We start from the raw sequence: 26,569 nt of genomic DNA, 5'->3' as shown, positions 1-26,569 counted from the left end.
GGGAGACGCCGCAGCCGCTGACACCAGGTAGGGGGCCCCGGTGCCGCCGCTGACACCAGGCAGGGGGGCCCAGTGTCGTCGGCGGCAGCGGGTCAAATAGCGGCCGCGTGGTCTGTGACAGATCAGCGCGGCTCCTCTCACACTGACAGGAGCTGGCTGCTGATCTGCCTGGCCGCCGCCGGGCTCCTAACCTCCCGCTGCGACCGCGGTAGTTACGCCACTGGCTTTGTCTCTTATCTCATGTGCAGGGCATTGCAGCTGAGGTATCTATGGTTACGACCACAAGCAACAACTCACTATATGAGTGGATGTAACCATGGATACCTAAGCTGCAATTCCATGCATATGATGAGCGATGTCTATATCAGCAGAACTATACTACATTTTTAAATTGGAGGTATTTGTGAATATTATTATTATTATTATTATACCTTCTACATATTGGGATAGGATCTTGCAGATGGGAATAACCCTTTAATTACTTAACTGTAAAGAATATTTATGTTTAAAGAACTTCTTGGCAACATTTTCTGGGGCTCAACTAAGTTGAGAACTACAATTCTGAAAATTCTGTTGGACACATATGCATGTACTAAGTTGTGGAGTATTATGATGATTACTACTATATAACTAATCTGGGCACACTTATAGGTACCTCTCAAAAGCGGATGGTTCCCAGTATGTGTATTGCTACAGAGCAGAACATCTGTAGTATGTGTATAGTATGTGTATAGCATATATATGTGTCGTAAAGAAAAAAAAACAAACCTGTACATTTATTACATACTTTATCAAGGCGTGCAGTGGGCACCAAGTATGGGACACCGCCAACATCTACAATTCTTGACTTCCCGCATAAACCTGTAAATAAAACAACATCTAGGACATGGTATACTATGGTGAGGATTAGGAGGCTAAATCCACCACATTCATTATGATTTAGACAGGGTCCATGGCTTAAGTGGTAAAGGATCATGACTTAAAGGGAAACAAAATGGCCTGGTTGGGATACTACTTGGTGTGACAAATATTTTGGTGAGGGTTTCTGCCACTAAATAAGCCAAATAAATGGGTGGTATAAATTAGATTATACAGCCTCAAAGAATAAACTACTCATTTGTCTCATTTTAATATAGTCCAATTTGTCCCATTTAGTATTCATAGGGTTCTAACATAGTCACTGATATTTTTATAGCTTTTTGTCTACCATTCTACATATATCATACATACATATTATGAGCACAAATGTGCCGAAGGGAGGCCTTTGTACGGTTTACATATGCATAGAAATACTAGTTGATTTTGATTTTGGCATGAGAGGCCAACTTGTTTCTGAATCTAAAGACCAGCTTAAATTGACAGAAATCTGGAAAGTCCCTTTAAAGTATGTTTGCCAGCCCCAAATTGCATTCTTAACTGGCTTTATATCCTTACAAGGGATTTTTCTGCAGTAAAAAGAACACATTTTGCTAATTTGCTTAGTTGTCCGGAAAAATAGCTTTATTCAGAATTGCAGATTAGGGTGCTTGTGCCACCGAGAGTTCCCCCACTTTGGATTGACAGCGCTAGCATTCCCTGAACCAGTACGCCCTTGCACACAGCCATCTTTCCTGTAACTGAAGCTGCTTTGCCACAATTCTCGGTATAATGAGCAACATCTCTTTGGATGCACTCTGGCTATAGCACACTGTGGGCACTTATGTTGCTGGCACATATTTTTGGCTATTCGGAGCGGTTGGCACAAAAGTATGCACTGTAACTATGCTCTGGTATTAGTGTACATTAGCTCATAGATAATAGAATGTAGGGAAATTCTGCCAGGGTCAGTAACATGCAGCTTATTTCCAAGTGTTTCGTGTGTTCCAATCTAAATGCAATGTTCTGCAGCTCTACTGGTTTTTGTTTTTGGTACTTTGGTAAATTAAATGGTAATCGAAAACATAGAACAAAACTTTAAACATCTTCCATATAATACAAGAATTTCAAGTTACCTTTCACAGGGAATCCAAATGGATCCAATGTAAGATCAGGGCAATCCACGACCTTAACATGGACTTCTGCATAATTCTTTTTTAATCCACATTCCAAAACTATAACAAAAAAATGAAGTGTGTAATTATGACAAATGTGTTATTCCATCCTGAAGTGGAAATGAAAAAAAAATACATTTTTAGAAGTTTATCCAGTTTTAAAGAATCTCATTACCTTGCAACCATCAGACCATGTGGCAATAGCTCCTCGGCTACACCATCTATTCTTCCCAGCAATACATCTCAATGCTAGCCAGGAATTATACAATTCGTTAATCGTCTCTATACTCATTTCTTTGTTACAGGAGATAAAGTAATGAAATAACTACACAGCATACGATATATCAAAAGTATAGTTATGAAAAAAATATATCTCACCATCAGCAAGATCTTCCAGAGCCGGTAAATGGAGAGGACAGCTTTCAGCATCGGCCATCTTTCCACACTGGTGGAGCAAAGAAGAAAACTCGACAAATAAAAGATGGTTCCACAAAAAGACCAAAGTTCAGGCAACTATGAAAGAATGCAATTAATGATTAAAAAATAGAAACTCAGAAATTGGGTTTTATCTGCTCCACTAAAAAAATACAGAAACAAATCACAAGCATTATAATGCAGCGTCTAACCCACAATGGTCTAAGGGGGAGGTGAATTTTAAGGGAGTCAGTCACCCCAAAATCACTATTTAAACTAAGCCCATAGTCATATAGGGTACTGAGGACTTAGCATCCACAAAAAGTATATATTTTTGTAGTAAACACCATGTCTCTGTGGGGTTTAAAAAGAACTTTGTTTCATATGAAAATTATGAAGCTCCATGCACCCTGACCCGGCCATGAGATTCAGTGCACCGTTCCGCACCCTAAGTTAGCATGATCTGCATCACCCTCTATGTTGATTCACAGATCCGGATTGACCAAAATAAGGCTGCAGAGGATAAAACTGAAAAGAATACAGAAAACAAGTCATAATGACCAGGTATGGTTTAGTCCTCAAACACACATGACCACATGAGATTTAACACCATTTCTGGTCATTGTACAACTTGTATCCAGAATCTTTAATCCGTTTTTCCCTCTGCTGGCTCTCAGGATTGCCAACTTGACAGTTTTCTCTTCCCCACAACAGCATCAAGAAAAGAGAGATCTGTCTCCAAGGACAGGTAACCTACAACTTTAAAAAGGCAGAGCCTCTACACTTTTGAGTGGTTTTCTGTTCTTCGTGGACATCTAGAGTAATCCGGAGGGGAACATGACCTGGAATGGCACAGTGTTTTCCCGGTGAGGTCTCTGGGTGCCATCAGAGATGGCGTGGGAGTATCTCCTAGGCCTCCTGCCGCTGCTGCCTGTGATTCTGGTGGCTCCTGCTTAGGTGAAGGAGACAGCAGCACGGTGTGTATATGGAGACATCCCCGGAGCAAGTGCTGGGCCGGTGACCCAGAAGGGGCAATGCTCTCACAACCTCTCAGCCAAAACAGGATGTCAGGTGCTTCCGGAGGACTGGTGATGTCAATCGGTGGAGGAAGGAGGGGGGCGAATAAATCCAAATGACTTGGCAGAATGGCATGTGCTGAATTGTTCAGATGGAAGCTAGCAACCAGAATGATGAGCCAGCGGAAGAGACTCCACTATTGGCCTTGAAATTGGGGTGAGTTCAGGTGTTACCTGCACATGTCTGTCTGGACACCTAATTTCTTTCTGTGCCATAAGACAGATCTATGAAGTCACAGTCCTAGTTGAAACATAAAAAATGCTCACTATGTAAAGTAAAATTGGAGGTGGCATTGGCGGTAAAAGCTTATGCCAGGCTTGCATGGAAAGGACTGTCACTTAGGAGTCTTCGTCCCCTATGAAAAATTTGAGGTCCCTGATGAGAGTTGACATAAAAAAAAAAAAAAAAAAAAAAATCATTGGAGTTCAGGGGACAAAGTACGTCTTCAGGTAGTCAAGAGGTCATAGTGGATTCTAGCCTGGAGGAAGAGATTGAAAACTGAGAACTAGGAGTAATTTGCTGTGTCATCATCCTCCGAGAACGATGGGGAGCAGCCTTGTTTTCCCATGGAGAATACGGGTAAATTGGTCAACGCTATTAGAGAAACAATAAGAATGGAAGAGGTTGCAGAACCTAAATCTATGCAGGACATGTTTGGGGGACTGGAGCCGAGCAAGCATAAATATTTTATTGACCATAAAACATGGCCTCGTTGATTAAGAAAGAATGGGAAAGGCCAGAAAAGAAAGCCTTTATCCCAAAGAATTATCCCATTGACCTGGAGGTTTCAGAAGTCTGGGATGAAGTCCCTAAGATAGATGTTGTGGTGTCCAAGTTATCCTGTAATATGGCACTCCCTTTTGATGATGCAGGCCTACTGAAGGACCCCATTAGGCTGTGTGCCCACGCTACATTTTTTTTCACGTTTTTCCTGCATTTTTTCTTGCAGAGTTTAATTAATATTGCAAGGAAAAATGCACTCAGCAAAGTCTCTGAGAATCCTGACTTGCTGTGCACATGTTGCAGATTATTTCCTTGCAAATTTTGGTGCAGTAAAAAAATCTGCTTGTCAATTCTTTCTGCTTTTTTCCCTGTTCTTGTATAATACACTGCAATGCTTGATCACTGCAGTGGATTATATCTGTCAGTGCTGCACTCGCAGCACTGACACTTCGCCTCACACACCATGAATCTGGGCAGATTGGGTCCCTGTGATCACATTACAGGGACCAGATCGCCAGAGAGAGGTAAGCAATCCCTCTCCCTGCCTCCTGAGTGCTGTGGTTGCATTGATGGCAGCATCATTCAGGGGGTTAAACAACTGGAAGCAGCGTGGGTCCCCTTCGGGCAGTGAGAGCCGGGTCCTGGCTGTAACATCAGCCAAAGACCCGGTGGTGGTCTTGGGGGTTTAGCGCCTGAACCCCCGTGATCACCATGACTAAGAAGAAAAAAAATGGAAAAACACCAAAAAACTAGCGTTTTTTTCTGCCAAAGCATGCAGTTTTGTGTGCAGAAAATCTGCACACAAATCTGCTACTAGGGCACATACTCTTAAATAGGAAAGCAGAAAGTTTCCTAAAGAGGGCCTGGGAATCGGAGACAGCAGCCTTTAGGCTATGTGCGCACGTTGCGTACAGTTCACTGCAGAAATTTCTGCAGCGATCTGAAGAGCACATGTGCGCTTTAAATCGCTGCAAAAATGTCCGTAGTGAAGCCGATTCCATGCGCTCTGCCTGCAGCTCCTCCTATAGACAGAGCAGGAGCTGCCGGCAAAGCGCACGGAAGAAGTGACATGTCACTTCTTTTTACGCAGCGCTTCGGCAGTAGCCGAAGCGCTGCGCTCTAAAACGCCACGTGCGCGTCTCCATAGACTGTGCAGGGGCCGCAGGACGCATGCAGTTACGCTGCGCTACAAAGCGCAGCGTAACTGCATGTATTTACGCAACGTGCGCACATAGCCTTAAACCTAACATAGCAGCCACCTGTACTGCGAGATCTCTTCGTGTGTGGCTCGGTCAGTTGGAATCCCACATTAGGAACAAGGCCAGCTGCTTGCAAATCTCCAGACCATCATGAAGGCAGCAGATTTTCTAGCAGACGCATCTGCGGACACAGTTAGGGTATGTGCGCACGTTGTGTTCTGTGCCGTGCGGAAAAGAGCGCACCCTCCTAAAACTGTAAACACTGCGTTTGTTAAAAAAAATGCATCCAAAACGCATGCATTTTGGATGCATTTTGCATGCCTTTTGCATGGATTTTGCATGCGTTTTGGATGGATTTTTTGCAGTGCGGTCCCACGGCAATTGAGCTCTGCTACATGCCCGTGAGCTGCTGCCGTCACTCAGGTTACCCGCGGCCACAGCTGGAGGGTAATCTGAGTGACGGCACCGCTGATCACTTTAGTCACTCGGGCGACTTGCTGTCACAGTTGGAGGATCCAACGGTGGCCGCGGGTAACCTGAGTGACGTCATCGCTGATCGTGCGGCTCACTCCAGTTGCTGTGCTGCGGGGAGCTGATAGAGAGCGGTCTGGTCTGTGACCGCTCCTGTCAGCTTCATGTAGCAGAGCTGAGAGCATCATGGGACGTCGTGTGGATTACACCGGACCTGGATGGGTGTTTGGGGATTAATAAAGTGGTGAAAGAGGGTTGTTTTTTTTGGTCTTTTATTCCAAATAATGGATTTTTTCGGGTGTATGTGTTTATTTTCTTTAACTTACAGGTTAATCATGGAAGGTATCTCGGGGAGAAGATTAATCTAGGACTTAGTGGCAGCTATGGGCTGCCATTAACTCCTTATTACCCCAATTGCCACCGCACCAGGGCAATTTGGGATGAGCCGGGTAGAGTCCCGGGACTGTCGCATCTAATGGATGCGGCAATTCCAGGCGGCTGCTGGCTGATATTGTTAGGCTGGGGGGCTCCCCATAACGTGGAGCTCCACATCCTGAGAATACCAGCCTTCACCCGTGTGGCTTTACCCTGGCTGGTATTAAAATTGGGGGGACCACACTTAGTCTTTTTTTAATTATTTATTTTACTGCACGATATAGACCCATTTTTGTAATAGCAGAAACGCAGTTTATATCAACCTTAATTATTTTCAATGTATCAACCAGCAAGGTCTTAAATCACATAAATCTCCTAGGAGACACTAGTATAAAAATATCTAAAACTTAACATTTAATATGTAGTTTAAAAAGTGAACAGGGTCACTGAAAACGTGACATACTAAACATACCAACATAAAATACACCTGGTGTTTGATCACAGCCCCACATGTATTATCATAAAGGTGCACTAGCACACCATCAAACCTAGTACCAATATCAGGCTATTAAAGAATCAACACCAATGTATATGACACATTAGATTGTCCAAATAAGCATCATGGACATGAAGACCTCGCAATTAACCCCTTGTTAAACCATTCTAGGAACGAACCACCTTAAATAGGGGTACCCAGAAATAGAAGGGGAACAGGTCACTATAAGTAGCATGGCTATATAATGCAGCAAACCTGGAACTCGATTGTCATAGATCGAGTGTACTTGTTTCCTTGATTTGTTAATGCATTTTTAGGTGAAAACTTCCATCAATGTACACATATAACTTCCGACGCGTTTCATTAATATTCCTCAGGGAAGTCAATAATCCAAATCAAGGGTAATACCACCGTCAAAAAGGCAGGCATCCCCGGTGGAACCCCAGTGCTGGACTGAAAATAAAATAGAAATGACCATAAGTCCACCACTCTAAATATATTAATGTATCAAAACATCAAAAAGGAACCCAAACAGGGCACTCACCCAAGAAACAAGTTCTATAAGTCCTGGTGCTAGGCCACATCAACTGCCCATTTATGAACGCACTCTAGAACAAATAAGACTCTATTAAACCACCACTCATTGCAGAATCACGGGGGGACAACAAGTCCCAAGTCAGGAACACTCACCAAAACACGTCCTCCACATGTATTCTGTTAAAAAATGTGCCGCGCTGCCGGCCTCATGGGCCGCGCCATCTTATATCACGCGCGCATGCGCAGTACACCCTATTCAATAGTATGACGCACAACCGGAACTACCCGATACCGGAAGTTAGCGCGTCATCATTATCCGCCGACCACATCATCACATCGTGCCGGCCGCCCACCCGGTGACGCTAATTCCGGAAGATGGAACGCAAGCTTAGGTAAGTATCAACAAATCGCGTCATTACCTTATTAACACTTGTGCTGCAATACTAAAATCCATTAGCAGCGAATGAGAACAAGCTCCATTCACAACGTTTCAAGTCTATCACAAGCAAAGTGCAACACTCCTCAAATATAAAAACACCAACTCAAAGCAGTGATGTTATAGCGAAAAACACCCCCTCCACAGGAACCAGTCAGAGTAGCTCCACCATCGCATTGTAGGAGAATATTACAGACTATATCCCACCATAAAAATGGCCCCTAGACACATAACCCACCATCAGAGAGATCTAGAAAGAGGGCAGACCACCAATATCAATCCAGAAGGTTTAGCACAAAGACCCCCGAATAAACATGAAAAACCACCCTAAAAAGAACCCTTAAATAGGAGAGAGAAAGGGAGGAAAAACCAAGACTAAGTGCGCACTACCTCTAACCCTCACTCTATAGAAACTCTCCCTACCTTACCGCAGAGGTCGGCACTGTAAACAATACCCACGCCCATGGCGCCCCCACTCACCGTCGACTGGCCCTCCTACACTACCCCTACACATTAGGGTGCACCTAAAAAGGGGGTAAATGATAGTTGCTCATTAAGGCCATTTGGGGCCATGGTGCCCAGTGTGTAAATCCAAAAACACTCCTTACGGAGTATCAACTTGTCCCAATTGCCTCCTCTTAATGGTGGTCTAATGTGATCAATGCCCATAATCCTGATACAGTTCTCATCTCCATCGTGGTATGCATTAACATGCCTAGCCAGTGGGGTATCGTTCCTATTTCTGATGTCATTCTTATGCTCACCAACTCTTTTCCGTAGTTCCCTAATGGTCTTTCCAACATAATGTTTATTGCAGGGACACGTCACCCTGTATATGACACCTCTAGTCCTACACGTAATAAGTGATCTGATTTCAAATGCTCTGTTATTGATACGACTACAGAAGGTCTTACCCTCCTCCACAAGGAAACAGTTCTTACAGTTGTGACACTTAAAACAACCTCTAACCCCACTGGTCAACCATGGTGGTCTGTCCTCTTTGAAAAAACTGTGGACCAATCTGTCCTTCAAAGATCTCGCCTTCCTATATGTTATAGAAGGATGATCTGGTATGTATTTACCCACAATCGGGTCCATCTTTAGGATCGGCCAATGCCTGCAAAGAATATCACGTAGGCCCATTGCCCCATTGTCAAACGTGGTGATATACCTCAAAGGTTCATTCAGGTCTTTACTCTTAGGTCTTGGATTTAAAATTTCGGTACGATTAATGTTACAAACTGATTTAAAGGCTCTCTCAAACTCCCTGAGGAATATTAATGAAACGCGTCGGAAGTTATATGTGTACATTGATGGAAGTTTTCACCTAAAAATGCATTAACAAATCAAGGAAACAAGTACACTCGATCTATGACAATCGAGTTCCAGGTTTGCTGCATTATATAGCCCGCTACTTATAGTGACCTGTTCCCCTTCTATTTCTGGGTACCCCTATTTAAGCTGGTTCGTTCCTAGAATGGTTTAACAAGGGGTTAATTGTGAGGTCTTCATGTCCATGATGCTTATTTGGACAATCTAATGTGTCATATACATTGGTGTTGATTCTTTAATAGCCTGATATTGGTACTAGGTTTGATGGTGTGCTAGTGCACCTTTATGATAATACATGTGGGGCTGTGATCAAACACCAGGTGTATTTTATGTTGGTATGTTTAGTATGTCACGTTTTCAGTGACCCTGTTCACTTTTTAAACTACATATTAAATGTTAAGTTTTAGATATTTTTATACTAGTGTCTCCTAGGAGATTTATGTGATTTAAGACCTTGCTGGTTGATACGATATAGACCCACCCACCGGCGGCTGTGATTAGTTGCAGTGAGACAGCTGTCATTCAGCCTGGGGGCGTGTCTGACTGCAACCAATCATAGGCGCCGGTGGGCGGGGAAAGCAGGGAATACGAGATGGAATAATGAGCGGCCGGCATTTTCAAAAGGTGAAAAGCCGCCGGAGCTTTGTGACAGCCATGCAGCGCCGCGCTGGTGATTGGGGATCGGTGAGTATGAGAGAGGGGGAGAGACCGACCGATGAACAGAGAGAGAGACACCAACAGACAGAGAGAGACAGACAGAGCGACCAACTGACAGAGAAAGATAACGACCGACAGACAGAGGGAGACTGACTGACATTGACAGAGAGAGATTGACCGACATCGACAGAGAGACTGAAAAGACCTCAATTTTGCTTGTCAAAAAAGCATGCAGAACGCAACAAAAATGCAGTCCAAGTGCATGTTGGTTGCGTTTTGACCCACATCATTGATTTCAATGGGTGAACACAGGTACAACGCACAAAAGAAGTGACATGCTGCTTTTTTTCCCCGCAGCGATTTTTGGCATCCAAAATGCTGCGTTTAAAAACGCAGTGTGCGCATTGAATTTTCAGACTTCTCATAGACTTTGCTGGGGAAGCTGAACGCATGCAATTTCGTACTGAAACGCTGCAGTTCAAAACGCAGCGTTAACGCGGGAAAAAACGCAACGTGCGCACATAGCCTAAAGCCTGCTTTACACGTTGCAATTTCACATACGATATCGTATGCGATTTGTAACGCCCCCATCGTATGTGCGGCACGTTCAATTTGTTAAACGTGCCGCACAAATGATTAACCCCCGTCACACGTACTTACCCGTCCATACGACCTCGATGTGGGCGGCGAACGTCCACTTCCTGGAGTGGGAGGGACGTTCGGCGTCACATCGACGTCACGCGGCAGCCGGCCAATAGAAGCGGAGGGGCGGAGTTGAGCGGGACTTAAACATCCCGCCCACCTCCTCCCTTCCGCATTGTGGGCCGGGAGCCGCAGGACGCTGGTAAGATCTGTTCATCGTTCCCGGGGTGTCACACACTGCAATGTGTGCTACCCCGGGTACGATGAACAATCTGACGTGCAATTCTAGAGAAAGGTACGATGTGTATGCGATGAACGTTTTAACGTTCAATCGCAATCGCACGTACCTGTCACACGCTGCAATGTACCTTACAATGCCGGATGTGTGTCACTTACGACGTGACCCCGCCGACACATTGTAAGATACATTGCAGCGTGTAAAGCAGGCTTTAGGCTTACAGCTTGCACATTTTCCTTTTCAATCTCAGCCAGAAGAGCTCTCTGACTGGAAAACGGAATAGGATATTTTCATTCCAAAATCCAGACTATTTAGTATCCCTTGGAAGGAGAGTTTCCCATGGGAAATGATGTTAAGTTCCTTCCTATGGGATTATTTCATTTTTGTTTGTTTCATTAATTCTAATACTATTAGGTCGTCATTTTCTTCTTTAGATATCCAACAAGTCTTTGAAGGGATGAGATGCCTTTTATCCCATCATTTGAGAAGAATCGAGCCACAGTCTTAGGCCTCCAACACACATCCGTTAAACACGTGCGTGTTTGTTCCATTTCCGTATATACCGGAGACACGGACAAACGTGCACAAATGTTAATCTATGTTTGAGGTCACACGTGCGTTATTCCATAATGTCTGTGTGTCCCTGATCCGTATGTGTTTCCGTTTTGCACGGAAGCATGTCCGTTTTCTGCACGGAGCACGCACACACGGACCCAATGAAAGTCTATGGGTATGTGCGCACACATTAGTAAAGACGTATGCATCTCCGTATGCTCCGTGTACGTTTTGTGCTTTTTTTCTAGCGATGTCGGTCATTCTTTCTTTTTCTGTGTATGTCGGTCAATCTCCCTCAGTCCGTCGGTCGGTCTCTCTGTCTTGTCTGTCCCTCACTCTCTCTGTCCATGTCGGTCAGTCTCCCTCCTCTCTCAAACTCACCGTTCCCCGATCACCGGCGCGGCGCTGCACAGCTGTTAAAAAAACTCCGGCGGCTTTTACTATTTTGAAAAAGCCGGCCGCTCATTAATCAATCTCGTATTCCCTGCTTCCCCCACCCATCGGTGCCTATGATTGGTTGCAATGAGACACGCTGAGTGACAGCTGTCTCACTGCAACCAATTACAGCCGCCGTTGGGCGTGTCAATATCGAGCAGGAAAATAAATAATTTAAAAAAAAAACGACGTGCGGTTCCCCTCATTTTGATACCAGCCAGGGTAAAGTCAAACGGCTGAAGGCTGGTATTCTCAGGATGGGGAGCCCCACGTTATGGGGAGCCCCCCAGCCTAACAATATCAGCCACCAGACGCCCAGAATAGCCGCATCCATTAGATTTGACAGTTCTGGGACTCTACCCAGCTCTTCCCGATTTGCCCTGGTGCGTTGGCAATCGGGGTAATAAGGAGTTAATGGCAGCAGCCCATAGCTGCCACTAAGTCCAAGATTAATCATGTCAGGCGTCTCCCCGAGATACCTTCCATGATTAATCTGTAAGTTACAGTAAATAAACACATACACCCGAAGAAATCCTTTATTTTGAATAATAAACACTAACAAATACCCTCGTTCACCACTTTATTAAGCCCGAAAAAGCCATCCACGTCCGGCGTAATCCACAGAGGTCCCGCGTCGCTTCCAGCTCTGCTACATGAAGGTGACAGGAGCAGCAGAAGAACCCCGCCGCTCCTGCCAGATCCACACAGCAACTGAGGTGAGCCGCGCGATCAGCTGTGCTTTCACTCAGGTTACTCTCGGCCACCGCTGGCTCCTCCAACTGTGACAGCGAGTAGCCCGAGTGACAGCGATGAAGTCACAGGTGAGCTGCGGTCACGGGTGTAGTATCCAGGTAGCCGCGGGTAACCTGAGTGACAGCAGCGCTAATCGCGCTGCTCACTTCAGTGACTCAGGGGATTAGCGGTCACCGGTGAGTCCTGCACGGGTGACCGCTAATCAGTACGTGACACAGAGAGCCGCGGTATGACAATGAAGTCGGGTGAAGTTCACCCGAGTTCATTCTAATCGTGCGTCGCTGTCTGCGGGTATGTATCAATGACATTGTGCATCACACACGGAACATTTTACACAGACAACACACGGACATGTCACTTACGTATCTCACGCACACATGGACATTCAACACGCACACAAGGCTAGCATACGCAATACACACGGATGCCACACGTACCATAAAAACTAACTTGAAAACGGAAAACGGACCTGAAACACGGACCGTATGACACATGCGTGCTTTTCACGGATGTGTGTTGGAGGTCTTAAACATATATATTAAGAAAAGAATATGATGTAGTGCTTAGTATGCATCATTTTTTGTTACTTTTACAAATAACTGTTGCATTGTTAGATCTGTAAATGCTAATTAACTGCATACCGACATGTCTCATAGAGTTGACATTTTTGCACCTTGTTCTACTTCACCTATAGCTGGTAAGGCACAGATCTCTGTGTGCGTGCGTGGGCCGCCAAATTCTCCACTCTGCGGAAATTCGGCTTGTCTGGTGCATGCACAGGAGCCTTGGTGATGCATCCCTGCTAGTGCACATGCGCCGCTCATAGTGACAAGTTTGCAGCCCTTGGGGTGGATCTAGGTCGCCTGCACATGCGTCGTCAGGTAGCGTGCCACTGGCAATTTGAAACACCTGTTCTACAGGTGTATAACTCACCCCACATCCAGGGGCTTACTAAGGAAATTTCCCTTGATGAAGCAAGACCCTAGCTAAACGTATGTTGGGGATCATCTAGCCATTATATTGTTAGTCATTACCAAGTCCCACCACAAGCTTCCCTATTGTGCCTTACAAGTATGTTATTACACATTGCATGTGATGCAGCCATGTTGTGATACTTTGCACTATGGGAGATTGCTCCTATGAGCACTGGTTTTTTCAGTGACTGTTCACATGCAAAGAGGTTCTATTGCTTTATTACTGACAAATGCATTTTAGAATTGTTTAATACTATATTCTTCATTAGCAAGATATTTGGGACTCACTGTATGTGGAAACTTTTGTAATATTATCAACTCCTCTATGCAGTTGTCATCAGTGTTCATTGTAATATTCTTTGAGCAATACTGTCACTTGCTTCCGGCTGTTAGCCTGTTCTGGCCATATTTATTCCTTGTCACTTGATAAATATATATTGTTAAATAAATTATTCCTGTTTTTTGCATTTACACTCCTTTTTTCTTCATGGTTACATGGACTTTATGCATTCCCGTTGGCTCATAATGGTATGAAGCCACCAGTACACAATTATTTATAATGCTGCTCTTGGTATATGTAATACTCATGTTTCCCCCCAGGTAAAATAATAAAGCCTATACTGGTCTCCTGTATTCCCGGCTGGCGCCCTTCCAACGATGTCCGAGATCGCAGTGCGGGGCTTACGTGGGATAGTGACATCACGCGAGCCCCACATCCAATCAGTGCTGACTTCTGTCTCCCCACCTGCAAATGAGCAATCAACAGGAAGTGAGCCACTCTAAGGAGAACAATGTAAATATTAGTGACCTTAATATTGTGGATTCTGGCTGTAACTTTTTCCAAATCCACCTTCAGGGACTCCAGTGGGAAATCTTAAAAAAAGGGGAAGAAATGGAAGAATTACCATCTTAAAAGTTACTCGATATTCCCTACATTCGTGGTTCCACAGGAAGAACCTAACAAACACGTCCTTTTGGTTGGGTGGCCCACACAGAAGACAAGATTCTCCAAGGTGAATGGCCAAGGAATTTTAAAGAGGAATTATCAAACCTAAAACAACTAGTGGCCATAAAACTAGCACTTCTAGGCACTTATCAGATCACCATGTAAAAGTAATGTTGGACAGCAGCATGGCTGTAGTTTAAGGCCCTGTGCGCACTTACCGGATTTTGCCGCGGATTTTTTGCGGTTTTGCTGCATGTTTCGCTGCAGAAAATGTTCATAACATCTCTGCAGTGAATCACCAGCAAATCCTATGGAGAAAAAAAATCCTGTGCGCACTGGGCGGAATTTGACAGCTGCATGTTTTGCTGCGGGAATCCCGCAGCAAAAACAAGTGCATGTCACTTCTTTTCCGCACATCGCTGCGGGATTTCACTCCATTGACTCAATGTTAATCATGAAATCCCGCAGGGAATAACGCAGGCAGCAAATTCTGTGCGGTTCACTGCGTTTTCCTGCGTTATTCCCTGCAGTATTTCGCGGTTTACCTCCGGTAATGTGCATCACTTGCTTGCGGTTTTGCTGGGAAGTGATGTCATTACAGGAAGAGGAAGCCGTGCAGAGTAAACACACACAGATCAGACACATACAGACATCACAGACATAGAACACAGACACATAGAACACACATAGAAAGAAAACGGAAATATAGAAAACAAAGAACGTGGGCTCCGCTGCATATTTACCGTCCAGCCGAGGTAAGCACACAGCGGCGGCCCGGTATTCTCAGGCTGGGGAGGGAGAGGGGCAGGGATAATGTCCCCCGCCTCACTCCCCCTCCCGCAGCCGAGAATATCAGCCGCAGCTGCCCCGGGACTGTCGCATGCATTATGCGACAATACCGGCGTGTCCTCGGCTCTTCTTGCCACCGTGTAGCAGTGGTGGCAAGGTAATACAAGGGGTTAATGGTGGTGGGGGACCACCGCCATTAACTCCAGGCTTGATCATGGCAGCGTCTATGTGACAGCTGACATGATCAACCCGTAAGTAAAGTGAATAAAACACACACACAGAAAAATCCTTTATTTTAAATAAAACCAACAAGCCTCGTTCACCATTTTATTAACCCCTCCCAAACAAAGCTCCGGCGTAGTCCACACAGCTCCGGCATAATCCACAGCTCCGGCTCCTGCGTCCTGCACTGCTGACATCCAGCCGCGACTGTCACAGACACAGGCTGAATGCAGCAGACAGCAGAGGTAATTACCGGTCATTTCCCACGGCCGGTAATGTGAACTCACTGCCGACCGTGGGAAATGCAGCGATCTGTCATCTATCTCTCTATCTATCCCTCTGTCTGTCTATCTATCTATCCCTCTATCTATTCTTCTGTCTATCCACTATCAGAATTAAATGTATTTTTTTTTTTCTTCAATGTGCTTTATTGCATTGAATGCAATAAAGCACATCCCAACCCGCACGCGGCAAAACCGCGGCAATACCGCGAACAATGCCGCGGTAAAACCGCGGCAAACCGCATGCGGTTTTCGGGTGCGGTTTCCCGCGGTTTTTTACCGCGGGTGCGGTAATCTTTGAGAGCATGCGGAATTTACGCAAGGAAATTTCATTTCCCAGTGCGCACAGAGCCTAAGACCACGTCTCACTAAGCGACATCGCTGCTGAGTCACGGTTTTGGTGATGCAACAACGATCTTGCTAGTGATGCCGCTGTGTGTGACATCCAGCAACGACCTGGCCCCTGCTGTGAGATCGCTATCCGTTGCTGAATGTCCTGGACCATTTTCTTCAAAGGCGATGTCCTGCTGGGCAGGATGCATCGCTATGTTTGACACTGTGTGACAGGGACCCAATGACAGCAGAGATCGTTATACAGGTCGCAACTGCGACCTGCATCGTTACTGAGTCATTGGTAAGGTCTGACTGTGTGACATCTCACCAGCGACCTACCAGCGACTTACCAGCGATCCTTATCAGGTCGCATAGTTTTCAGGATCGCTGGTAAGTTGCTAAATGTGACGGGGGCTTTACGCAAACAATCAGACACAAGATCCAGAAGCCTTATGTCAGAGACAAGAGCATTAATGACCTCAGCCAATGGGAATTTTCAGACACTGTCGGCAAACTACCCAAGGAAGAAGGAAAAACTAGAAGCAGATCACCTCAGCTATCAAAGGGATAAACCAGGATGAATGGTCGCCTAACCCCGTAATATTCAGAGAAAGTACCACAGATGGGGTGGGGTTCCATTAATAGACTTGTTTGCAAATTATTCAAACAAAAAAAGTCAGAACTTTTTTTCCTATAAACGTAAGACTTTCCCCAGGGGGTGGATGCGCTTCTCCAAGAATGACCCATTGAATCAGTCTGTCTTCCCTCAGATTTCTTTAATTCCAAATGTTTTGAGAAAGATTCAGAGGGACAAAGTGGAAGTAGTTTTAATTGTGCTCTTTTGCTCCAGAAAGACTTAGTTCACATGACTATGCCTGATGGCAATAGGAAACCCATGAGTCCTTCAAGAGATCCCAAACCTATCACAGGGTCCACTCCTGCATCCCAATCTAAGGAACCTGCATCTAATGGCATGGCTTTTGAGCTGCAGCTCTTAGCAACCAGGGGATTTTCAGAGAATCTCATCTCCACTCCGATGGATTCTAGGAAGAAAATAACTGCTAACATTTACTCTAGGGTGTAGAGGAAATTGTTAGATTTTTCAGAGAAAGGCTAGTTTCACATTTGCGTTGTACGGCTTCCGTAGCATTGCGTTGTGTGACGGATGCAACGAATGCATTGCATATAGTGGCACACCGGATGCTACGGATCGTACAAAACAACGGAAAGCTTTTAATTTTTTTTTTCTTCTTTATACAGTTTTACCGGCAGCAGACTATTGTGAACGATCAGCTGATCGCTCTCAATAGCCGGCGGCCGGTTGCTCAGCTGAGCGCTATCACTTGCTGGCGGGCGGGCATGCTGGCGGGCGGGCGCTCAGCTGAGCACTGTCACTTGCCGGCAGCCGGGCATGCCGGCGGGCGTTCAGCTGAGCACTGTTACTTGCCGGCGGCCGGGCATGCCGGCGGGCGGGCGCTCAGCTGAGCACTGTCACTTGCCGGCGGCCAGGCATGCCGGCGGGCGGGCGCTCAGCTGAACGTTCGGCCACCGAGAGACAAAATAAAGTTTGTGATTAAAAAAAAAAAAAAAAAAAAGAAGAGCATGCGCAGTGAAATCCTGAGGATTCCGCTGCTCAAAAAAACTTTACATGCTGCGTTCCTCCCGCTGGGTGGAAGCAACGGAGCGTTGCCCAGCAGAAGCAACGCAGGTCCTTTTGGCACAGTCCGTCATCCATACAAGTCTATGGGAAACAGCGGAATCCATTAACGGATTCCGCTGTTTTCCAAAAGGGCGGATTGTAACGGAAGGAAAACCACGCAAGTGTGAAAGTACCCTTAAATCCTCTTGTAAATAATCCAGTTCCCTGATCAGTCATTTTGGAATTCCTATAGATAGGGCTAGAAAAAGATCTTAAGTTAAATACTCTTGAAGTCCACAGCGCAGCCTTAGGTCTTCACCTTCCACTTGTGTACATTACACTGCTTGATTCATGGGGGAATGGGGGGATAGGGGGTGGTGGGGTTTGCACAAACAAAAAAAAAGGAAAAAAGTGGCTGTATAGAGAGATTATGTAAATATGTTTGTATGTAGTAATAATATATATGAGGGTATTTTTATGTTGCTACAACATGTATATATTTATGTGTCTTACTGACTAAACAGAGTATCTCATGCTCTAACCCACTGAAGCATAGAGACTCCCCCTTCTAAAGCAGTAGGTTGCCTGTCCTTGGGGGCAGATGCTCTCTCGCAGGCTTCCGCCACACATCCGTGAAAAACGTGCGTGTTTGGTCCGTTTCCGTGTATACTGGAGACACGGCCAAACGTGCACCAATGTTACTATATCTCAGCGGTTACACTTGCGTTTTTGGTTATGTCCGTTTGTCCGTCTCCGTGATGCGTTTTGTGGGCCGTGTCTCACGCCAGCATGTCCGTTTTATTCACGCAACACGCAGCACGGACCCAATGAAAGTCAATGGGTCTGTGCGCACGTCCGAGTGACACGGACGCATCTCTGTTTGTTCCCTGTATGTTTTGTGCTTTTTTCATGTCATGTCAGTCTTTTTTCTTTTTATGTTTCGTTCTCTCCCTCAGTCCGTCGGTCGGTCTCTATGTCTGTCTGTCCCTCTAGCTGTCTGTCGGTCAGTTCCCCCCTCTCTCATACTCACCATTCCCCGATCTCCGGCACGGCGCTGTTCTGCTGTTATAAAAACTCCGGCGGCTTTTCCTCTTTTGAAAAAGCCGGCCGCCCATTAATCAATCTCGTATTCCCTGCTTTACCCGCCCACCGGCGGCTGTGATTGGTTGCAGTGAGACACGCCCACCATGCTGAGTGACAGGTGTCACACTGCACCCAATCACAGCAGCCGGTGGGCGTGTCTATACTGTGCAGTAAAATAAATAAATAAATAATTAAAAAAACCGGCGTGCGGTCCCCCCCCCATTTTAATACCAGCCAGATAAAGCCATACGGCTGAAGGCTGGTATTCTCAGGATGGGGAGCTCCACGTTATGGGGGGCCCCCCACCCTAACAATATCAGTCAGCAGCCGCCCAGAATTGCCGCATACATTATATGCGACAGTTCTGGGGCTGTACCCGGCTCTTCCCGATTTACCCTGGTGCGTTGGCAAATCGGGGTAATAAGGAGTTATTGGCAGCCCATAGCTGCCAATAAGTCCTAGATTAATCATGTCAGGCGTCTATGAGACACCCTCCATGATTAATCTGTAAGTTACAGTAAAAAAACACACACACATGAAAAAATCCTTTATTAGAAATAAAAAACACAAACACATTCCCTCATCACCAATTTATTAACCCCGACAAACCCTCCATGTCCGGCGTACTCCACGGTCCTCCAGCGTCGCGTCCAGCTCTGCTGCATGCAGGTGACAGGAGCAGCAGAAGACACAGCCGCTCCGGTCACCTCCACGCAGCTAATGAGATGAGTAGCGCGATCAGCTGCTGTCACTGAGGTTACCCGCGGCCACCGCTGGATCCAGCGGTGGCCGCGAGTTACCTGACTGACAGCAGCTGATCGCGCTACTCATCTCATTAGCTGCGTGGAGGTGACCGGAGCGGCTGTGTCTTCTGCTGCTCCTGTCACCTGCATGCAGCAGAGCTGGACGCGACGCTGGAGGACCGTGGAGTACGCCGGACATGGAGGGTTTGTCGGGGTTAATAAATTGGTGATGAGGGAATGTGTTTGTGTTTTTTATTTCTAATAAAGGATTTTTTCATGTGTGTGTGTTTTTTTACTGTAACTTACAGATTAATCATGGAGGGTGTCTCATAGACGCCTGACATGATTAATCTAGGACTTATTGGCAGCTATGGGCTGCCAATAACTCCTTATTACCCCGATTTGCCAACGCACCAGGGTAAATCGGGAAGAGCCGGGTACAGTCCCAGAACTGTCGCATATAATGTATGCGGCAATTCTGGGCGGCTGCTGACTGATATTGTTAGGGTGGGGGGCCCCCCATAACGTGGAGCTCCCCATCCTGAGAATACCAGCCTTCAGCCGTATGGCTTTATCTGGCTGGTATTAAAATGGGGGGGGACCGCACGCCGTTTTTTTTAATTATTTATTTATTTATTTTACTGCACAGTATAGACACGCCCACCGGCTGCTGTGATTGGGTGCAGTGTGACACCTGTCACTCAGCATGGTGGGCGTGTCTCACTGCAACCAATCACAGCCGCCGGTGGGCGGGTAAAGCAGGGAATACGAGATTGATTAATGGGCGGCCGGCTTTTTCAAATTAGAAAAAGCAGCCGGAGCAGTGTGAACGCCGTGCAGCGCCGGGGATCGGGGATCGGTGAGTATGAGAGAGGGGGGGACACTTCAGTCACTCGGGGGATTACCGGTCACCGGTGAATCCTTCACAGGTGACCGCTAATCAGTACACGGCACAAAGACAGAGCCGCGGCATGACAATGAAGTCGGGTGAAGTTCACCCGAGTTCATTCTCATCCCGCTACTCTGTCTTCCGACATGTAGTAACGACATTTTGCATCACACACGTACATTTCACACGGACAACACATACACATGTCAGTTATTTCACTCACGCACACACGGACATTCCACACGCACATACGGCTAGCATACGGGATACACACGCAGGCCACACATACCATAAAAACGGACATAAAAAACGGAAAACGGACCCGAAAAACGGCCCGTTTTACACGGACGTGGTTTTCACGGATGTGTGGCGGAGCCCTCAATGCTGTTGAGTCTGGAAAATCCAATTACTGGTAAGTAATTATTTTTTGTGGACAGCTTATCAAAATATCACGCACATACAATATTTTTAAAGACACATTGGAAAATAAAAATTATTATAAAGTCCAACGGTACATATCTACAGCCCCATAATTCTGATATGAAGACATCAGCTGCATTCACTGTAAAATGATGATAATTACAGTCAAAGTAACTAAGATTCTACACCTTCAAAATAAAATCAAGGAACCTGTAATATTTTTTTCACAGTGCAAAAAAGTGTCCAGTGGCTCTATGCTAATTTGCAGTTGTTTCAGATAGTTTGTGGAGACTAGCTGCTATAATGTCTACCATAAAACAGAGGATTCCTTCTCTGTAACATATGTTCAAAAACAGCAGCAGCATGGACGACTTTATACAACAAAGCTCAGAACCAGTAGCGTGACAAGATTCCGATGGGCCCTGGTGCAAAGTCTGGGTCTGGGCCCCCACCTGCATGTTGGTCAGATGTATGGGCACTTTTAGCATTCTAAATTCTATACAGATACTGTATGTGTATCCATCCTCCCAGAATGTAGTGTTCTCCATCCTGTATGCATTTCACCCATCCTGGGCTCCTTACTTGTAAAATGTCTTCCATCCAGGGCCCTTTATGGTAATAATGCTTCTCATCTTCTGCCTTTTCCAGCAATCTCCCTCATCCTAGACCTCTACCAGTAATGTCTCCCATCCTGCCCTGGCTACAGTCTCAGGAGGTGGGCAGAGCTGTGCACGCCCCGGCTGCAGTCTCAGGAGGAGGGCAGAGCTGTGCACGCCCCGGCTGAAGTCTCAGGAGGAGGGCAGAGCTGTGCACGCCCCGGCTGAAGTCTCAGGAGGAGGGCAGAGCTGTGCACGCCCCGGCTGAAGTCTCAGGAGGAGGGCAGAGCTGTGCACGCCCCGGCTGAAGTCTCAGGAGGAGGGCAGAGCTGTGCACGCCCCGGCTGAAGTCTCAGGAGGAGGACAGAGCTGTGCACGCCCCGGCTGAAGTCTCAGGAGGAGGGCAGACCTGTGCACGCCCCGGCTGAAGTCTCAGGAGGAGGGCAGAGCTGTGCACGCCCCGGCTGAAGTCTCAGGAGGAGGGCAGAGCTGTGCACGCCCCGGCTGAAGTCTCAGGAGGAGGGCAGAGCTGTGCACGCCCCGGCTGAAGTCTCAGGAGGAGGACAGAGCTGTGCACGCCCCGGCTGAAGTCTCAGGAGGAGGGCAGAGCTGTGCACGCCCCGGCTGAAGTCTCAGGAGGAGGGCAGAGCTGTGCACGCCCCGGCTGAAGTCTCAGGAGGAGGACAGAGCTGTGCACGTCCCGGCTGCAGTCTCAGGAGGAGGACAGAGCTGTGCACGCCCCGGCTGCAGTCTCAGGAGGAGGGCAGAGCTGTGCACGCCCCGACTGCAGTCTCAGGAGGAGGGCAGAGCTGTGCACGCCCCGACTGCAGTCTCAGGAGGAGGGCAGAGCTGTGCACGCCCCGACTGCAGTCTCAGGAGGAGGGCAGAGCTGTGCACGCCCCGACTGCAGTCTCAGGAGGAGGGCAGAGCTGTGCACGCCCCGACTGCAGTCTCAGGAGGAGGGCAGAGCTGTGCAGTCCCCGGCTGCAGTCTCACACCGTTATGATATATAAAATGACCACCAGTCAATTGGTAGACCTTTACTGGCCTATTTACACAGGAGGACCACACGTATGTGCACATAACGATTGCTATAATCATTCTGTACAAATAGAATGTCATGTCCTCGAGAGCACATGTCCTGTTTATCAGGAACAAGGTTCTACCAAGAGAGATTATTTTTTTTAAGTCTGCTAAAATCATTGCACTTGATGAATTATCTTCCTCCTACATCAGATGATCACTGACCTGTTTAGATGGGCCAATAGTCAGGATGGTGTCTTCTTAAGAATACTCATTACACGATAAATGGATCATCTAAATAAGCCATAATTCAGTGGCTGTTTATATGAACAGGTCTGCAGCGCACACCATTTTCACTGTATGCTACAGTAAGGCTGTGTTTTTAAAAATGCTAGGGCAGAATTTCAGTCCTGGGTCCTGCTTGTGGCCATGTGACCACCGTTCTAAGCTCAGACACCGGAGAATACTCACAGCACATAGTGTGCGCAATGTGAGGATTAACAAGTCTGCAGTCAGTGTAACTGTAGACTTGCATTTTAGATAACTGCTTTAACCCTTTCACGTCCAAGGACGTATATATAAGTCGTCGGCTGTGTCTGTCCTTTTAATGCGGTCTCATGCGGTGAGCCCACCACATTCCCCACACGTCTGCTGATCTTCTTAGCAGCAGTTATTTCCTTAGGTTGTGCTGTCAAACTCTAAAGGCCACTTTACACACAGCGACATCGCTAGCGATGTTGCTGGTGAAAGCACCCGCCCCCGTCGGTTGTGCGTCATGGGCAAATCGCTGCCCGTGGCGCACATCGCTAGGACCCGTCATACTATACTTACCTGCCTAGCGACGTCGCTGTGGCCGGCGAATTGCCTCCTTTCTAAGGGGGCGGTTTGTGCGGCGTCACAGCAGCGTCCGCCCAATAGAACCGGAGGGGCGGAGATGAGCGGCCGTAACATCCCGCCCACCTCCTTCCTTCCTCATTGCCGGCTGCCGCAGGTACGATGTTGTTCCTCGTTCCTGCGGTGTCACACATAGCGATGTGTGCTGCCGCAGGAACGACGAACAACATCGTACCTACAGCAGCAACGATATTTGAGATTAGAACGACGTGTCAACGATCAACGATAAGGTATTTTTGATCGTTAACGGTCGTTCCTGCGTTTCACACGCAACGACATCACTAACGAGGCCGGATGTGCGTCACGAATTCCGTGACCCCAACGACATCTCGTTAGCGATGTCGTTGCGTGTAAAGTGGCCTTTACAGTGCAATCTAACACATGCTGGCGAGGATCGTGCACAGCACAGCTCTGCCCTCCTCCTGAGACTGCACCGGGGGCGTGCACAGCTCTGTCCTCCTCCTGAGACTGCAGCGTGGGCGTGCACAGCTCAGCCCTCCTCCTGAGACTGCAGCCGGGGAGTGCACAGCTCAGCCCTCCTCCTGAGACTGCAGCCGGGGAGTGCACAGCTCTGCCCTCCTCCTGAGACTGCAGCCGGGGCGTGCACAGCTCTGCCCTCCTCCTGAGACTGCAGCCAGGGAGTGTACAGCTCTGCCCTCCTCCTGAGACTGCAGCGGGGGTGTGCACAGCTCTGCCCTCCTCCTGAGACTGCAGCGGGGGCGTGCACAGCTCTGCCCTCCTCCTGAGACTGCAGCCAGGGAGTGTACAGCTCTGCCCTCCTCCTGAGACTGCAGCCGGGGAGTGCACAGCTCTGTCCTCCTCCTGAGACTTCAGCCGGGGCGTGCACAGCTCTGCCCTCCTCCTGAGACTGCAGCCGGGGAGTGCACAGCTCTGCCCTCCTCCTGAGACTGCAGCGGGGGTGTGCACAGCTCTGCCCTCCTCCTGAGACTGCAGCCGGGGAGTGCACAGCTCTGTCCTCCTCCTGAGACTTCAGCCGGGGCGTGCACAGCTCTGCCCTCCTCCTGAGACTGCAGCCGGGGAGTGCACAGCTCTGCACTCCTCCTGAGACTGCAGCGGGGGTGTGCACAGCTCTGCCCTCCTCCTGAGACTGCAACATTTGATGTGGGGCATTAGTAGGTATGTAAATGTGGTGTGAGATCAGTGGCCCAAAGCTATTTAACCCCTCAAAATCACCAGTTACTTATTCAAATCTGTGAAAACTGGCCATTTGCCCACTTTGATGCCAGTTCTGATGCCCATAACCTGTTTGGGCCAGGCTGGAGTGATCTGAATTTGATGTGGAGCATCACTAGGTATGTAATTGTGCTGTTAGATCAGTGGCCCAAAGCAATTTAACCCTTTCACTAACACTTCGGTGCCCACTTTGCCCATTTTTTTTGCCAGTTTTATCATTTTTGCAGCTGATTTTAAGTGTATTTATATTAGGGCAGATCAGTGCATTGTATTTTATTATTGTTGCAATGTGTTATGTTTGTTGTTAAACCTGTAAAAAAAACCTGAAAATACTAAATTGCCGAATAAGGAACTGGACGGATAAGAAACTAACTTCAGCATCGCGCTGGATACAGGTAAATATAGAGTATCTTTTTATTTCAGAGACCCGTGTTTTCTCCGGTACGTATCACACGTATGCAAACACAGATGTCACACTTACGACCATGCCGATGCATGTGGCTTGTATCTAATTAAACACGGACGTCTGAACAGGGCCTTATAGCCTGTAAAAAAAATAACCTGCTGCAGTCAGCAAGAGCATGACTGTCCATGTGTGAAGGGCAGTGGCTGGGCTCTGGCTGCCCGCATAGACCTGACAATATGGTAGATGCTAGAGTGTACGGGCTCCTGCTCGGTGTGACGTAACTGGTCATGTTCAAAATGCAGCCTGATGTTTCCAGAGGGAATGAACATTCTTTCTCTAAGTCCACGTGGGCATAGAGTTAATTATAATAATAGCGGGGGTCTGGGGTTAAGACCCCCAAATGAGGAGGGTGCGAAGCCCCCCTTGTATGATTATAATGTACAGAATGAAACAGCCACGCCCCCAAGCTGGTCACGCCCACTAACCGGGCAGGAGCCCGTACATTCTAGGCTCAACCTTGACAATATGGATGCGCATATCTGCCACATACAGAGACTATGACCAGGGTCCTCCGCTGCACTCACTCACCCCACGGTAAGAATAGCAACACCTGACCACCTCCCGACTCTTCTGACGCACACTAAGCCCCGCCCACACCCGATCACGTGCCTGACATCAGTAGGTGCTGCACCCGGAAGGAAGCCGTGCGCCTGTGACCGCGCGCCATATTTCTGAAGCCTTCCACCAGCTGAAAACCGCTTCTCTGGCTATAAGAAAATGTCTCCTGCGTGGGAACCAGAAGGTGAATTAGAGTCGGCGTTTGGGACTGGTAGGGCTAATGTGCTGCGTACATGGCAGTGGGCAGCCGTGTGCTGAGTATAGTGGTTGTGCCGGCGAGCGGCTGATGCTTATTCACTGTGTAGAGACATGGTTCTGGGACTGCTGGGCAGAGCGTCCCATCCTACAAATGGTATCGGCGGGTTCCGCCCCCTACCGGCGCTTTTCCCTGTAATTGGGCTTAGGGCAGAAAACTAGGATGTGACCAGCTCATACACCTCCGGACAACTCCCATTCTAGGCATCCATTACCAGACCCCCCCGACCCGTGTGCTATGGTCCCCCGAGCTGGGTGACGGCCCTGACTGATCACACTGGCTTTTTGGGATTTTGTTATGGTTTTATTCCAGGTTAAGAGACAGAAAGTGGCTTTGTTGCTGCTCGTTCTGTTATCCATTCTGTAGCTGAGGCATTTCCCGAATGAATTCTGTATCTGTTTATAAACACAACAAAGGAATGATATCCCCAAAAGATGGGTGTGAACCATATCATCTGTCCTGTGATGGAAGCTGATGCCCCTTTGTTCATTAGCTGTTAGCTTCCAGGCTCTCCGCTGCCCCCGGCCGTTAGCTCCTGGGCTCTCTTCCTCCGATGCCCCCGGCCGTTAGCTCCTGGGCTCTCTTCCTCCGCTGCCCCCGGCCGTTAGCTCCTGGGCTCTCTTCCTCCGATGCCCCCGGCCGTTAGCTCCTGGGCTCTCTTCCTCCGATGCCCCCGGCCGTTAGCTCCTGGGCTCTCTTCCTCTGATGCCCCCGGCCGTTAGCTCCTGGGCTCTCTTCCTCCGATGCCCCCGGCCGTTAGCTCCTGGGCTCTCTTCCTCCGATGCCCCCGGCCGTTAGTTCCTGGGCTCTCTTCCTCCGATGCCCCCGGCCGTTAGCTCCTGGGCTCTCTTCCTCCGCTGCCCCCGGCCGTTAGCTCCATGGCTTTCCGCTGC

At 47.7% G+C, this 26,569-nt stretch overlaps 2 protein-coding genes across 4 annotated transcripts in view; one reads left to right on the top strand and one right to left on the bottom strand.

The window, feature by feature from the left end:
• C2H11orf54 (chromosome 2 C11orf54 homolog) overlaps nucleotides 1–26,569 on the bottom strand; it is a 79,665-nt gene that overhangs the window by 50,505 nt on the left and 2,591 nt on the right. Inside the window, exons 1-5 of one of the 3 annotated variants that reach the window (XM_075336347.1) lie at nucleotides 25,391–25,410; nucleotides 14,153–14,217; nucleotides 2,409–2,475; nucleotides 1,992–2,090; nucleotides 788–861 (exon numbers count right to left, since the gene is read on the bottom strand). In XM_075336347.1, the coding sequence (XP_075192462.1) occupies nucleotides 788–861; nucleotides 1,992–2,090; nucleotides 2,409–2,466 (231 nt within the window). In that variant the 5' untranslated portion in view covers nucleotides 2,467–2,475; nucleotides 14,153–14,217; nucleotides 25,391–25,410. Of the gene's footprint in view, nucleotides 1–787; nucleotides 862–1,991; nucleotides 2,091–2,408; nucleotides 2,476–14,152; nucleotides 14,218–25,390; nucleotides 25,467–26,569 lie in introns of those variants that run through there. The other 2 variants (XM_075336346.1, XM_075336345.1) reach the window with 2 other exon arrangements.
• Nucleotides 25,466–26,569, top strand: part of TAF1D (TATA-box binding protein associated factor, RNA polymerase I subunit D) — a 54,565-nt gene continuing 53,461 nt past the window's right edge. Inside the window, exon 1 of the mRNA XM_075336348.1 lies at nucleotides 25,466–25,604. The gene's annotated coding sequence lies outside the window, so the exon portion shown is untranslated. The remainder of the gene's footprint in view (nucleotides 25,605–26,569) is intronic.

Source organism: Anomaloglossus baeobatrachus, chromosome 2, assembly GCF_048569485.1.
Source record: "Anomaloglossus baeobatrachus isolate aAnoBae1 chromosome 2, aAnoBae1.hap1, whole genome shotgun sequence".
Classification (NCBI taxonomy): Eukaryota; Metazoa; Chordata; class Amphibia; order Anura; family Aromobatidae; genus Anomaloglossus; species Anomaloglossus baeobatrachus.
This window is presented reverse-complemented; position numbering and strand designations above follow the sequence as displayed.